This window comes from Loa loa (assembly GCF_000183805.2).
Source record: "Loa loa unplaced genomic scaffold supercont3.113, whole genome shotgun sequence".
Taxonomy (NCBI): Eukaryota; Metazoa; Nematoda; class Chromadorea; order Rhabditida; family Onchocercidae; genus Loa; species Loa loa.
This window is the reverse complement of record NW_018108293.1, coordinates 175,443-192,380: the sequence shown is the minus strand read 5'-3', so window position 1 is coordinate 192,380 and position 16,938 is coordinate 175,443. Positions and strand designations below refer to the sequence as shown.

General features: G+C 34.2%; 3 protein-coding genes across 3 annotated transcripts; 2 read left to right on the top strand and 1 right to left on the bottom strand.

Annotated features, from left to right (window-relative positions):
• Positions 1–1,692: 1,692 nt before the first annotated feature.
• LOAG_06668 (hypothetical protein) lies at positions 1,693–3,201 on the top strand (the record flags this gene model as incomplete). The annotated part of the gene is made up of 2 exons (XM_020447208.1): positions 1,693–2,009; positions 3,066–3,201. The coding sequence occupies 2 exons, from the start codon at positions 1,693–1,695 to the stop codon at positions 3,199–3,201; spliced, it is 453 nt and encodes a 150-aa protein (XP_020302540.1).
• A 1,783-nt stretch (positions 3,202–4,984) lies between these two features.
• LOAG_06667 (patched family protein) lies at positions 4,985–11,302 on the bottom strand (the record flags this gene model as incomplete). The annotated part of the gene is made up of 14 exons (XM_020447207.1): positions 4,985–5,089; positions 5,352–5,477; positions 5,592–5,857; positions 5,975–6,158; positions 6,319–6,412; positions 6,774–7,099; positions 7,170–7,340; positions 8,041–8,286; positions 8,391–8,494; positions 8,648–8,792; positions 9,554–9,722; positions 9,922–10,229; positions 10,758–11,084; positions 11,258–11,302. The coding sequence occupies 14 exons, from the start codon at positions 11,300–11,302 to the stop codon at positions 4,985–4,987; spliced, it is 2,616 nt and encodes an 871-aa protein (XP_020302539.1).
• A 4,859-nt stretch (positions 11,303–16,161) lies between these two features.
• LOAG_17689 (hypothetical protein) lies at positions 16,162–16,455 on the top strand (the record flags this gene model as incomplete). Its single annotated transcript, XM_020450354.1, has 1 exon — positions 16,162–16,455. The coding sequence occupies one exon, from the start codon at positions 16,162–16,164 to the stop codon at positions 16,453–16,455; it is 294 nt and encodes a 97-aa protein (XP_020305993.1).
• Between the last annotated feature and the right edge of the window lie 483 nt (positions 16,456–16,938).

The following is a 16,938-nucleotide window of genomic DNA, read 5'->3' as shown; positions in this document are numbered from 1 at the left end:
AGCAAATTATAATGTCTACCTTTTTGGTATGTTCGTTAGTTTTTGTACTTGTTTAATAAGAACACTTTTGTATATCACATATATAGATATGTATTCCAGAACCCATGCTTCTACGAGGTGCTTTCAATGATGCACAGCTAACAAAAACAAAGATTTGCTTTTTATTTCTGCAGTATGTAAATTAATTTAGCTAAAAGCGACTGGATACTGAAATGATATTTGATAAGTTTATAAGGTCTGTAATTGCATCAAATTACAACTTTTATACTTTTATGAGCGGATACTTCTTAACAACAAAATTATTGCACTTAAACGATGATTTTGCTACTTCGAAGTATTAGCTCTTAAAAAATATCATTGCAGTTTCCGCGGAAATAAATAACCCTAATTTAAAGAAACCAAAAATCTACTCTAATATTTGAAAACGTCACGAAAAAGACACCCTCGGTTGTTTTTATAATTCAGAAATACGAAGTGTTGCCGGCAAATAACCTTATCTAGAAAACAATATTTTCCCACTCATTGTTTCAAAATTTTTAAATGATATTCCTGCTTGATGAATTGCCTTACTATGCGCTTAAGACAAGTTTTTGAAATCCTAGGAATTCTATAATTCGAAAAATTTTTGGTTGCCGATCCCTAAGTTTCCCGAAAAAAAGTAGGGAGATTCCTTTGTTCTTGTATTTGTTCTATCGACGAATACAGGTGCATCGGCTGTTTTCACAGCATTTAAACATATCATCACTTTTACTTCCTGAAGAGAAAAGCAGAAACCAAAGATTTTGCAAATTCCGAAGAAGTTTGCAAGCTGGTAAGATATTCGCCTTTTACGATTTTTGATTAGAAATGAGTGGATAGACAATAAACAAAGTTGCAACTTGATGACGTAGGACAATATAGAGTCAAAATAATGAAGTCTATGAATTATGATGAACAAAAGTTTTGATAGAAAAGCCAGTGCTTTTGTCAAAAAAGCTTTTGTTACGTTGGAAATAGATTTATGCAGTTTTGGAGTGATAAGATTTTTAGTTGACAAATTGCAAGTTTTCCATTTCCACTTGTATTTCCTTATTTCTTTCTCTTGAACCTAACTATGTAAAGTTCGAGTAAGATCTGGAAGAGCATATTTCCTATCATAACAAAGCAAATTTAGCTCTATTGTCTCCCATTTGCCACATCAGTCTGCAACACATACATAGATCCTGGAATAATGGATTTTCCCAGAGGAAACTGGAGGGATTTTTTTTTGTATTTTGAAGTTGTCCAGCAACATCTTTTCCCAATAAATTATAGTGATTTCGAGAAAACTTTAAAGAAACAGAACCAAGTACTTTGTGTGTTCCATAGATACTTAAAAAAGAAATTAAATCTAAACAAAATAGTGAGCAAAAACGAGGAGTCCACTGGCAAACCAGAACTGTCCGCTCGCCTGTGTAACGTGATAAAGCTGCCACAATTCGATCTCGATCTCTTGAATGTGGTTTAAGACATTCAATTCTACTCATTCATTAGTTGAGTTATTTGCATTTTCCATTATGTCGTTTCTGTAGCAATCAATTGTTAATTTTTAAATCAAATAGTTTTCACTAATATAGCGAGTCAGTTCACTGATGCGAATCATTTCAGAAAATAAAGGAAAAACTGCATTTAACAAGAAACGATCGAATTTTCGAAGAGAAGGGTGAAAAGATAATGAAGGAAAATGAACAGCAAAAAAAAGAGAAAGAAATAGGTATAAATGTAATGGATTCTGATCGAAAAGCAGTGAATTCAATAGCAGCTCCAAGAAAATCGATTTGTGCTGGAATTCTTACAAAGCTAAACAAGCCATTCCAAAATGAGGAACCATCCGGAATTACTCGAGAACAGCACCAATGCTATAATGGACATGATGAGGATCATAACCAGAAGCATCATCAGCAAATTTATGATTTTACTGGTTCACTGAAAGACGAGTTGTCAGTACCAGCATTTGGAACAGGCACCAATGAAACAGTTCTTCAGGCGGTGTTTGTTGTTTTTATTCATCAAATATTTTCATTTCACGCACTTTTTTTTGATTATATTAATGTTTCACTTCTATTATTCGTATGCTTTAACTATTGTCAACAAAATACATTTCACTACATTTCAAAATACAACTCACATTTCACAGTATGAAGTGATTTATTTCATTCTAAAGATGAATTTAAGGAAAAGACGTCTAGTTTCACTGATATCCAATTAACCACTTTTTTCTTGTTCTATTCATTTTTTTTATTATGCCATTTTCAACTAGCATTGACTAATTCATCAAAAATATTTTATTGCATTGCCTGAGAATTCTCAGGAATTTCGAAAAGAGCAGAGAGGAAAAAATTGCAATTTTAATGATACTAGCTAAAATGTTGCTTTTGATAGCCAGTTAGATGACAAACACAACAATTGCCGTTAAATGGACATTTTTCTACAGTATACTTACTTTTATTTCATCTGATATTATACTTCTTGTAAAAAAAGGAAAAAAAGTACAGTAACTAAACTGAAGAGATAACCGAGAGGGAGTATTTTCCCACCAGCCGCTACCACACTTTCAGTCGTGAAAAACACTTCTTTAAGACATTTCTCGGTGTATGATTGTCATCTCAATGTTATTCATCATTTTTTTTTCTTTAAACAAGTTATGTATTTCTATAATCTGTCATGTAAGGATTATTGTTGTAGACTTACCTCCCACCAATGATATAGAAAATCAGTGCAGTGCTTTCACTTTCTGGATTTTCAATTTCTGGAGATAACCAAAACTAGAAGAGTTTTCGAATATTCCATCCGTCAATTTCTCTTGGAATTTGCTGAAAACTTTCAAAAAGTTAGTGTTTCTTTTTTTTTTGAAATAACTATCTTGACCAGTTAACAAGAATTTGTTTAGTACTCAATGCATTTGATAAAGCCTCCTTATTGCTGTACTGAAATTTGAAGTTTCAGATCAGGCTGATAGTAAATTTGTAAGCTGAAATCGAATTTCAGTTCAATGGATTAAGTAAGCTTTCAGTCTACTTTATTATTTCAAAATAAACCCATTGCAGAGAATCATTGATTAAGTACCCATTTACCGTATGCAACACGGACCCACCGGGATTATGTTCCTCCTTCAACACAATCAATAATGGCAACAAAGAAGAATTTCACTGTGCGCTTCGTATTAATCGATATTTTGAATGAAAAGCTATCCGCGAGCAATTTAAAAAAGATTTTTGGTTGAATCTATCATTAGTATATCATCATACTCCTTAATTGATGACTCTTGATATCCCCAGAAAGGTACGTTCAACTGAAGGTTAACTAAAGTTTAGTTTTTTCTTCAACTAAAGTTTATTTCGCACTTTTAAACTGATGAAAACATAGTGCGTCTAGCTCTTTGAAAGTTGGTGCAGTTGGACGATATTTATCTTAATTATTGCTCACCAGATTAATCGTTTTTTGGTCTGAAAGCATTAACTTTATTCTTCTTTCAAAAATTTTAAAAGATGCATTTTGCCAAAAGTTCCATTAATATCCCTCCTTTTTGTTGCGCTTCCTTTTATTTAGTATATAATGGTGAAAATAATACAAATGAAATAGTTTTAATCTCTTGAGAAGTTGGCATAATTGTCATTTGTTAATTTAAATCTTTTATTACAAGCTCCTTTTGTAAGATTTGCAAAAAATCAAAAGTGAGGGAGAAGTAATGAGGACGGAAGCGTGTTTATTCTATATTACAAGAAATTTTTTGCTAGAATTATGATCGAAAAGACCAATTTTACTACTTTACCTGCAGAATATTTGTTCCACATTATTTGTAAGTAGCTTTCAAAATGGGAACTTGAATTACAGCTTGAGGATTTGCGGAGTAGGGGAACAGAAGGTGAACTGGATTTGTACAAATATTTATATTTTCCGGATATGAACTTGTCACCCCAATCTCGATCACTGGCTGGTGTTAGCCTTTTTAGCAAATTTTAAAGTAGTTTCACTGCAGTAACGATACATTATTCTAGCCAAAAAAGTGTAAATAATACGCGACAGCTTTACAAATCAGAACTTATTCTACGCAACTTCTTTAAATTGCTTTGTTATCGGAAAGGTCACAAGTAGAGAACAAGAGAGTAAGGTGTTTTTATTTTAGTTTTAATAATATGTTATTCCAACTTAAAAATGCGAAATTCTACTGGTTCTCTGTTGTGCACCAATAGAATAGTGAATCAATAATTTTGATTGTAGTTGAAGTAGTGAAATGTGTGATCTTGGATACATGCATTCTACTGAAGCAGTGGAATTACTGGAAAACAGAGGTTTCTTGAAGCAGAAAGATTACATTTGAGAGCTATTAGATCATACCAGTAAAAATGTTTTCGAGTTCTCTTTATAAAACCTGAACAACCAAAATTTCTATAATTTAATTTTCCAATCTGAATGAGTACTTTGCTGCAATCAACAAAGTTTTTGCATTTACGGGAATTACGGGACTGTGGAATAATAAATAAGGAGGAGCCACCATCTACGGTGAGTTTTAGTAACCCAAATCAAAAACTAAATTTAATTTCCAGTATCAGTCACCGGGAATAAATTTCAAATTTCAAGAGTAATTTTCTAAGTAATTTTCTTAGAAAGCTAAGTAATTTTCTTTAACGGTTTTGTCTAAATTTTTAAGTGTTCAAATGACCAAACATTATTGTTGCAAACAAACTGGAACAAAAGGTAGAATTAGGAGGTGAGAAGAAAAAAATTTTTCACGAAAAATTCGGATTCAAACTACGTTGACATTGTTCCAGGTAGGACATCGGTACTGAAACTGGATATTATTTTCATTATCGGGTCATTTGTAAAGAAAAAAGGACTTATTAATTTGGGAATTTTCAAGCTAAAGTAGAAGACGTTGAAAATTTTCCGTTTGAACTGGTTTCTTCGGCTCAAGCATAGAAAATTATTAAAGAATCCAACAGAATCGCATACTGCACAATTGTCATTATGCCGAGGGCTTTCTGGTAGAGTGAAAGGAAGAACATGACTGCTGTACAGCAATGGATGAATCGGTTATTTTAGTGGTTACTGTCCCAGCGATTGATTTCAGCTGAAATTTACGGAATATGATTTAGAAGTGAGTTCAAATGCTTGTCAAAAACATGTAATCATAAGCAAATATAAATTTCTTTCATTTGAACTGTTTTTTTTTCTTGAACCTTCAAGAACTTTTTGAATTTCCAAAGTACAATATTTAATTCTGTGTCAAATTTTGCAACATATATTTACTTCGATTTCAATTACAGATGAATTGGAACGTCTTCAGCAGCAGTTTCTGATAGCTCTCTCTATATAAACGAAGGAACGATAACCTTATAATCCTTTATATGTAAAAAGTACTGATAAATATTTGAGAATGCACAAAGAATAGATGGGACAATGATTAGTGCATGAAGCGTTCCCAGTGAGATTACTACCACCACAGCTTTCGTAAATACCTGTAATTGAGAAAGCTGCTCCAAACAAAAATATCTTTTAAGCCTCAAGAATCTAATTTGAGAAATCACTATATGTTGCAAGGAAAACAGTAAAATTTTATAAATAATACGTACTTCACTCATATAACTGGGAACAAGCAATAGGATTAGGACAAAGAACATCGTTGAGAAACTGCACTGAAGCAATGGAAAGCCAATGACGCTGAATGATTGTGCAAGTCGTTCTTTCACTGATGTTAGATCTGGATTCAATCGAGTGCGATGGTAATGAAAAGTAAGATGAGCCGGAAAGTCAACAGACAAACCGATAGATATAATCATTGTTGCCATCGAAACCGGGTCGACATCGACATTCCAAAAAGACAAGAAGCCAAATACTCCTGCAAAATCAGTTTGAATCCCACTTCAATCTTCAAAATAATTTACGAAATCTCGCAAGTGGTATTTTTAAACTAATTTTGCTATTTAAATTTTGGAAATATGTCCAATGAGCTTACCAACACATATTGAAGCGGTTGATGAGATTGCAATTATGACGGTAAAGAGATCAGGCATAAAAATGTAACACACTACTGCCATACATGTCAGTATCACAAGAGATGTTTGCAAAGTCGTCGCTACCAAAGAATCAATTTGATCGGTAAACAAAGCTTCTTCTTCATATACTGAGGCTCCAAGGTCCTATAAAAGTAATCAAATACATGTAGAGACAATTTGCACAACTGCATGCTATTTCAATCTCAATTGAGATTTGATGAATTAGCGCTAAAAGCTTTTTCTGTGATATGTATATTTTCAATATTATTATACAATGTAAAAATCATATCTTGTAACGATCAACAATTGCTCGCCAAGCTTTTAGCATTTTCAATCGTTGTATCCAATCTGATTGATTTTTACCATGATAAGTAACGGTGACGTAAAAGGCTGTAAGACTGAAACTTGCTTGCGTAAAAGCTTCTCGAATTTTCCTAAGCTACTATTAACATTGTCCATTTGTGTTGAAATTTTAAAACTTAAGCAAATTACAACAGTACATTCATCAGTTTTTGGCACTCTGCATTATAATGAATTTTCAGTGATTGGAGGAATTTGTGCAGAGCCAAATGAGCAGAGCCTTGTACTCAGCCGAAAGTGACAAAAGCTAGGTTCTACAGTCGAGATATGGACATATCTCATTTTTCACGGTCCATTCCAGATAGATACAAGAAATATTATTGTCATAAATTATACTCCTAAAGAAGAAAGTGGGGAGTTCAAAAACTAGTATTCATTTGAGTATCAGAAATTGATCACCGATTAGTATGATTGTCGAATTTCATAAATCCACCCAAGGATTCGTATTCGGGCCATTCCAGGAATTTAAGCAAATCATCTGAGGTGTAGTCATCAAATTCACTCCCATCGGTTTCTTCATTCTTCGACTCCAAATACGTCTCATAATCACGAAGCCAGAAATGCGTAAACCTGGAGCCTTTGCAGCCGGGTACTGTTTCAAACTGAGATACCAGTGTTTTCATACGTTCTCGTCTGGATGAATTTCGTATATCTCCCGGTTCTAGGATGAACACCGTCACGAAAGTGTACGATGGCATGATAATTTTATCGTGTAGCTCATTCACCTGGAAATTCTTTGTTATTCATTGAAATATTAAAGTTAAACTTAAATAAAACGAAACAAAATTTACGTACTTCAATCATAGGTGAATCAGCCAAAAATAATTTTCCTGGTGTCAGACAACCCTTCGCCATTAACGCATATTTAATGCTCGCTGTCAAGTAAATCACAAGCAGAATCAATATCAAAAATGTCGTGAAACCACTTGATAGGTATTTGCAATAATTGTTTAAGAAAGTTGTAATCTAAAAAAGTAAAATTAAAACTTTGGGGCATAGATTATTATATCATCAAAAAAGTTTTCCTTGACTTGCGGCAATGGCACGAAATTGGCTAGTACAATATCTAAACTGCAGAGGCACTAATCCCATAACTTTTAAAACTCATGTAAATTATTTCAAACTTGGCAGTATCAATTAATGCAAACATTCAAGCTTGCTGCATTCTTATATATCAGTGGTTCCCAAACGACAGTTTACGGACCTAAGTGGTCCAAAAGAACTAAAACATGATCCGCAAAGGCTATAAAAAATGTTGTCCCTTTTTATGTTATAATTTATTTACTCTTTTTATTTTGAGTCTAAAGAAAAATAACCGTGATGATTGCGATCTCATCAACCGTTTCAACATGTGTTGGTAAGCTTGGTATGCCATATTTTAGTACTTCAAATTAATAGAGTTTGGTGATCAGTACCACAAATAAAAAAGTCAAAGTGACCCTTGGTTAAGAAAGGGTTGCAGACTACTATTATGCATTGTCTTATCATGACTTTTTGACATTAGTAGTAAGTTTGATGCTATTAAGGTGCAATGAATGCTTAGAACACCCATTCCAGAAACAGCCTATAATGAACTCAACAACCAAAACCTAACTATCTAATCGCCTTCTTCTCTGACCTCCTTCTTTTCTTTACTCCGTTTAAAAAATCGAATAAATTAACAAACCATCGATGGTTCCCGAGGTTTCCGTTCCGGATAAATACTTTTTCGCTGCATTTCTATTTGACCTCCAATACACATCACAGCAGCATAAAGCGTTATAGTATACACATAATCCAAAAAAATGGCTACTGCATTAGCGATACAAAGTAATCGGATTTCGGGTGTTGGTGTCGTGAATATGCCAATTCCAAAGGCTAACATGTTTGTCAATGATGTTATAGTTATCGATGGCCCAATATCAGTTAGGACCTAATGAATTGTAATGTAACAAAACTGAGATTCTGTTAAAAAGAACTGCGAACGATCCAAATCCTCTCAAAACAAAACTTCATTGAAAAAAATAACAGACTTACAACTGCCATTCTCTCTCGAATTGTTTTATACGATACGGTTTCATTCCTCATCTCAACGTCTGTTCTATTCCATGCACTGATCATTAAAAAGGCATCGTCAACCCCTAGAACGACATAGATTCCTGGCCAGTTTTGTTATTTCCTATCCTTCCAAATTTATATTTAAACGGCAAACATCGGTCATTAAATTCCAATAATTATTATGAATAGTAAATAAATCATCTACAATAATAGAAACGGTGAATGGAAGAGTATACCTATAGCTAGAATAAGAAACGGTGTAACGCAGAGGATAGAGCCTGGCCGAAGACCCAATAAAATCACAAGGCCAAGAGCCGCTGATGTTGCCATTAGTGGTGTGATACATCCCACGAGAGCATATAGTACTTTGATTTTAGAAAACTGTAATGTAATGAGTTGAATTTCAAATTACTGATATCTTCTTTATCTATACAACAAACGAAAAGGTCCAAAAGAAATATATTGCTGGTAGAAGAAATCACTGAAGAATATCAGTTGCATCTGACTGCTTCACCTATTAAGCTCGGCCTCATCATTTTCCTTCCTTTATTGAACGAGTTAAGCTATATTTCCCATACATTGAAATATATGGAAACAACAAATATCTGAGGAAAATTGTTAAGGATTCCATCAGATAGTAAATTTATTGTTTTATGACATTTATGAACTCTCCCTTATCTTTTTTTGAAAAAGTTCCTTTAACTGAAAAAAAGTTCCTAAAATTTTTTGAAAATGCTTGAAAATGTCCCTTAAATTTTAAAGTCATTCATCCAGATTAAGGTTATACTTGACAAAGACATGTGACGTCATTTTTCGAATTTTACGAGAGCTTGACAGCATTCAACCTGAGCCAACGGTGGGTAAACCGCTGAGAATTCAATATTTCATAACCGAATAAAGCTCTTACGCACTTGAAAAATGATAATGACGAAACTTAGGGAGATTCTTAATTAGAAAATGGCTCCCTAATATTTTGCAGCACTCCAACTACTCTTGCTTGCCAAAAGTGCAGCAGTCTTTTGGAAAATTTGTAAACTTTTGTTGTAGGGACTAAAGATCACTACTGACAAATTTTCAGAAAAAATCTCCAAAAGATTGCAAAAACATAAAAACATATTCAGTTAGTTAAACTACAAAATGACCTGTCTTGTATATGCTGAACTGATACTAACTGTTCCAACAGCAAATATACACATCATAATGAAACCAAGCAGTATGTACGGCATCAGAGCAAGACCGGCACGAATGATTTCATCCTGCGTGTAAGCTAACGAAAATGCGATTGGTCGAATTAAAGAATTGTTGTACTCACTGGAAAATTGAAATTATGGAAATATAAGAGGTAAGAGGAGAAAAGAAGTAAGTGCCTTCTCCACAGCACTGTGCACTGTAATTTCACAGAATTTTCATTTTTAGTTAAGTACAAAGGACCTTTATATTTCATTGCACTAATTAGCTCGTTGTTTTATAGCGCTACATTCAGATGAAAACAACGAAAAGTGACTCTTACTTCTTAAAATAATTTCCAACGAGGCGTTCCCAGCGAAATGTGTCATCGCTGGTCCATTCGTTCGGTCGCTGTGTTCGGAAATGTAGTGCCACTAATTGGACATGCTTGATATTTGTTCCAGAAATTCGATCCACACCATCAGCTGTATATTCAACGCCAAAAAAGTAGGGTGATAAATCAAGATCACGACCGAATAACTGCATTATGGGGAATGAAAGCTCAATTAAATCACGACCATTATTGCTACTCGTATTACTTCTGCTAATGTTTCTATCGAGATATTTCGCAGTGTTGAGAAGTAAACCATTCTGGAAATTAACAGATTTCTTCGTTGTTATTAAAAAAAGGAATCCAATGTCACATATAGAAATGATCTGACACCTCGTCACTTCTTCGCACTAACATGTAAACCGTAGAAGTGAGTCAGTCATACCTATAATCTAAGTAACTTTCCTTCTCAACTCACACACCAATAGATTTAAGTACTTTTTCTTCCTTATCATCTCAATTTTATGCTAACTTATATTAGTATGAACAGTATTTAATAAGGTCGAAAAACTTGAATAAAAAAAAGCTTGTGATAGTTACTAAAAGAGAATAGAATGAATCATTAATGAGAGTGAGAGGGATTTCATTATAATTAAGCTTTCAAAAGGTTTAGTCAAAGGATTAGTAGGATTCACTCTACTCTCTCTCAGTGTAACTTTTCACTTTTCGGAGTAACAAATCCAATTATTGGAGTTATATTAAAACGGGAGAAGTTGTTAGATATGCAAAATGATAGTAATGACTTTCCAAAAAGATAAAAAATAAAAGAAAAGCGTAGAGCTGTTTACTCTGAATTGCCGAACAGGTTCATTGACATCACAAAAATTTCTGCACATTCGGTAATAGGTATAATTCTTGACGGGGAAATGCGTTCCTACATAGTCAACGATATTCAAAATTGCATTCAAATGAGGTAATCGGGCAACTGAGCCACCATCTTTTGCCGTAACAATGATAATTACTACCACCGGATCTTTACCATCGTTGAATTTCCGAAAAACTTCCAATTCATTGAAGGCGCGAGCATTTGGTGGTGTATAGCCTGATTGCAGGTTATCCTTCGGTTTTACAAATAATAATTTTGAGGATGTTAATATCGTCAGCAATACTATTATCTGAAAATATACTGATAACAGATGGCATAAAAGATCAAGACATAGCATGAAGCTTGGAATTTCAAATATATATTTTGCTACTGCAGCGTTTTTGTTGGGTCATACGATTTAAATTCAAATATTCAAATTTAATTCTAGAACCAATCACTCGCATTTTTAATTTATATACCCACATGCAGCGTTGCATCGAACAGTGGCTGTTTGGTTGGTTGTTTCATGAAAAATTGGTCTGACAGGGAACCAAAAACGAAAAAATTCTAAACACGGTGTAAAACAAAAACAGCCCACTAGTAGGTTTTAACTACATGGCCAAAAATGAGGCTAGTCCATCCACGTAATTTAACTCTCTTGTGTTTGTTACTCCATGCAATAGTTCCTTCCAGCTTTCTTAGCTTCAACTCCAGGCTTCACTAAAGACAGACTTCCAGGACATCAGGACGAAATTATGTTTGTCAAAATAAAATTTGTAAGGGAATATTTGCATTTTTCTAGAACATTTAGAACAGGCAGCGGATTTCGGACAGCAACGAATAATGATTACCATATTGCAGTTCCAATACAATAATTATAGCAACTTCAATTAAAAAATTACATTTCAGCAAAAAGGTGGGGACAGTTTGGTTGTCCAAATGATTTAAATACCCAGTGTTATAAAACGAGATGTACATTTCTATTACTAAATAATTTAAAAATTATAATTTTTCATGCAGATGATTCGCCGTCATATATTCGACCGTAGATTAATTAATTCATGAAATGCGATGCATGTAACAGAAGATTCCAGCAATGTTTGGTCGATTTTATCGGTGATATTCAATTTCTGAATAAATATGGGAAGCGGATGGTCGATTTTAAAGTGAGTTTCAATTCATTCTCAACAGCTAATAATTACGTTATTGATTATTCAGGATTGACTCGACGCTCTTTTGTAACAATCTGACTAACTTGTCAATTGCTTTTTGAGTCATTTAATTGGACATATCTTTGAGTCCAAACTGTGCTCTGGACACGAATTCATTTTCCTATTTATTCCTATCAGCCGGGTCGTCTTGTTCATGCACTTACTGCTCACTGATTGTAACAAAAAAATGAAAAGTAAAATAAAATGAGGAACCGTAAGAACTATGATGAGACAATAGGTTTTCGCATGAATATCACAACATAAATTTTTAGATCTTCAAAATAATGGAATATAACGGAATATGACGAACTAATGGGATATAACGAATTAAGGCTTTATTCCCGAGGAGGATAAAATTGAATGTGGTAAAACTGGCATAATGTCACTAGATTCTTTCTAGTTACCATAGTTTCAAGTCAGTTCCAGAATATTTCAAGTTCCTCTAAGAAATTCATAAATTAGTTTCCCAGACTGTTCTACTAAGCGTGGTAATCAAAATAATTGCGTCCAACACTTGGCAAAATTCATTCCTCTGTACGTCGTATCAAATTTGCAGAGCCATTTCAGGGAAACAACCTTCTTTTTATTCTTTCCTTTCTTCTCTTGATCTCCTTTTAGGGGAAAAAGGGGTAAGGAACTGAAACAGGTTTTACTGCAATTTCAAACACATAAACAAAATATGCATTTTCCAGACCAGTTTTTCCATTTTTACGGTTGAGAATTTTGACAATTTTAAAGGATTTTTGAGCACTGCACCAATTTGGCTGTCGAGAAAATTAGAATACTCGATTTTGCAGCACACCAAAATCTTTGGTCGTAAAAAAGAAAACTTTTTTTTTAAAAAAGAAAAAAAAGAAAGTTTTACAATTTAACATTTTCACTGCTGAATGCAGTAAACTTATGATAACGGATTGCAATCGCATTATTCTATTACTCTTTGTCGAAACATCTATCTTAAGAAGGTTGCAGGTAAGAATTTGAAAACTATTCCAAGTTCAGTCGATTAGAAGGAAATGCCTTGAAATGATGGGAACTGAAACATTTTAAAAATGATGTTACTGTGATGTTGACCCCTGGGATCACCATAATAATAAGATCGATCCGACTTCTATTATATGTATTCCTAATGACGGGTGAAGTGGATTGACGGGTGAATTGATGGATCAGTCTGTTTTGAACCGTTTATTTTTATGGTTGAAGCATTTTCATGTTCCTATTAAATAGACTTAAATAACGAACTTATTTTCATTATGATTCAACATGAAATTCCAAATATTTTACTGCGTAGAAGCAACATCGAAAACAGTAAATATCCATAACCAACAAAAATAGGTGCTACTGTTTCTCCTAAGGAAAAAATCACTACGTGGTTTTAATCCATTGTCCAATTCTTCACAACCACTGAATTCAGAATATCAGATACTCATGTTACGGGGATACTGGGATATGCTTCCACAAATATTGTCATTCAACAGGCAGCTCATATTTATACAACAAATACAGTTCATGATAACTTGTAATATGTACTTCAAAAGTTGGGAAATTAGAAAATTCACTTACCGTGACAACCGTGCGTGGATAATCGGCAGATATATAAGCGGTCTGCTTAAGAAAGCAATGTAAGAAGTGGATGAATTTGGTCGGTCGATGAGATGTCGCTGAGATTGCATCGCGCATTTTTCGCTTCTAAAACGTTCGAAGGAGTTATTATACAAGATGTGAGACGAGTCTCACTACTGTCGCTTCTACTGCTATTTATTGAACATGTCACAAAAGAAATGGCAAGGTTTCGCTTGCTGACGACAATCGTTGAACCAGAGTGGAGGATGGATAGGGGGGAAAAATGGGGGCGGAAAAGGAGAAAGGGTGAACTGAAACGTGATGAATCCTAAGCTAAGCAGGCGGATTTTTAAACCGGTCTGCATTCGTTTCATCTTCGTCTTTTCCGGAAGTCCAGTTGCAATGAATTAGCCTTCTCACTACTACGGATTTTTGAGTTGTTCCCTTGACCCGAATGGCATGCAATAAAACCTTACAGTCTTGAGACTATCAGGTTTCCTGCTTATCAAATCGCGAAAAATTGGCACTCGATTAATAGTGATAGATGATATATATATATATATATCATCTATATATATATCATCTATCATATATATATATATACATATATCGATTGTCCCTATACGTGTGCTTCACGGAATACAGAGAAACAAAATATATTTGAATTTATAACTGAATTTGTAATCATAAATGAGAATTTATATTCTCATGGTTCATTACTATTGAAGCAGTCGGGAAGAAGTAATCCTTGATTACTTTTTACTTACGTCTCTATTTATGATTGCTTTTGTCTTGACAGGCATTAATTTTTGTCAACTATAAATTCTCGTTATGGATTTCATAATTTTGCAAGGACTTTTACAATTTCCAAATTTCATGATTTTAAAAGATATTTTGGTGAAATTGGCATGAAAATGGTACTATTCAGATTGCAGCGACAAGTTCTCGTAAAAGATGAAGATGTTGAATGAATGATCGATTTGTTAACAAAGGAAAAAATTTTTTCCCACATGCGATCTTTTTTAATAGAGAATTTGTTTATTTGCTTATTTGATAAACGAACTGCTCACATCATTTTTACACATCCACTGGTTCATTCAAGGTCAGTTAAGATGAAGTCTTCATTACACCTCGCTTTTTTCCCCAATAGATCAAACATTAAATTTAATAGTTACTTCGATTTGCTGCCTTCTCAGCACTTCTTTTCCTGCTTCCAAATATCACAAATGACAATTAATTATGTTTAATCCCTATACAACATACATATTTCTGGTCGTCGAAATATTCAGATGGATGATAATGAATGCAATAGGCCACATTTTAAAACTTCCAAGTGGGAACTGACTATGTTACGATTTCCAGACCCATTTCAGCAGTTTGAAAGAACCTTTCCGTGTGCTGCTAGCTCACTCTGCTTAGTCTCAGCGTTGCATCAACATTTACAAAAGTTTCGTTCCCAAGTGAAACTTCCTCCACAATAGTTAGGGAAGAGTATAGCAAATTAATACGAATAAAAATGTGAATGTTCTGCTGTTACTTACCTTAAATCTCCGAAATTTTCATCGATTGCTTTGAAATTCTGACACAACGTTGTATGCGAATATGTGCATATTTTAATATATCCATGTTATATAGATGTCACAACTGTGACAGGTAAAATCATGCTTTTTTTGAGTTATGTATAAAGGAGGAGTTTTGTCAAGGTCCACCAGGGTCATCATGGAGGTCTTATATGTTCTTGTTTGAATACTGTCGACACTGGTAAATATGTGTAGTTCAAACTCGTGTTGTAAAATGTTGTAAATTAACTCATGTTGATTACCAAGTTTCGGGTCAATGTTGGCACATTCTAAAGAATCCCAGATCACTGTCGGCACATTCTAAAAGATCTCAGGTTTCGGGGTCAATTGGTTTGACCTTATGAATCGTTGTGAACAACCTCCCCCCATATAAACTTTAAAACCGGGAGGCCGGACACATTCTGTTTTATCTACGCACAGCAATATCTCCCGACCCTGTTCACCTTCAAATCGTCACTACCACCGCATAGTTTGTCTAAATTATACCAAAATTTGCTGCTGAACTGTTATTACATTCACTACAAATAAACCTTTCTATTGATGGACTGCTCACTACACAAATCAATCTAGCTTTCTCGACAATTTTCGGTGAGTTTTGATGTATTTCTTGGTAACTATTTGAGTATAGATCTTTTGTCGTATATGCAATCAAGTATTCCTAACCTAACGCTTGAGCAAAAACGCAATTTACGATCTAATAATGCAAATTGTCAATAACGGGGTTAGGAGTTCTTAGATACGCCAGGAAAAACCGGTGAAACGTTCCTAATTAGATCGATTCTGGCAACAATTCGATCCCAAAATGACATGGCCTTATCTCTTGTCGTCCGGAATAGCTGCGATATTGCTACAAGGTGGAAGAACTGTTACATTCAATTTAACCAGGAATGAACTGCTCATCGAATCCCATCCAGTCTAATTTGAAATTGCCATTGAACATGCAATTTATTGAAACTCTCACGTGTAACATTTCCAAAGCATTCGATATGGAAAAATATTGTAAAAATGCAAACTTATTGTTTGGAATGAATACACAATGATGCACGAAAAATCGCTTGAGGCTCTTGGCAAACATAACTTGCAATTCCTCGATCGACATATCGGACGAAATAAATGCTTGCCTGTAATATTCTACTTTGCGGTAACACGTAAAAACGTGAAAATTAACTATAAAAATGCGTGTCCAGCTGCAAAATTGTCAGCTGAGATATTCTCATATCAATTAATGGAAATTGGAAGCAGAGTGGTGCCGGTTGATCTGACCTCAGGACGAATTTTATTGCCTCGTAATTTCTGCGATTTAGTGACGTCAAAAGAAGAATTGTTTTGAAAAAGTATTTCCCAATATTAAAACCAATTTAAGAATCACGATTAGCTGAATGATAGAGTTATTCTTGCAGTCAGAAATAAAACGTCTACGAACTTGAAAGTATTATTCAGTCTAACATCCAAAGTAAGGCAGTCACATGCAAGCCTTTCGACACTGTTACGGAAACAGACAAGCGGTTAATTACCCAACAGAATTTTTGAATTCACTCGATCTGCCAGGGATACGACCGCATTTACTGTAGTTGAAAATCGGCATGTTAATTATCATGTTGCGAAATATCAACCAGCCAAAGCTTTGTAAGCACGCGGGTTGTAGTAAAAAATTGATGAGCAACGTCGTAGAAGCAACAATCTTGACAAGACCTTTCAAAGATGAAGACGTCCTCATCCCTTGCATTCTTATGATTCCAACGGATATGCCGTTTCAATTCAAAAGATTGCAATTCCTAGTTCGATTGGCGTTTGCAGTCATCAACAACAAAGC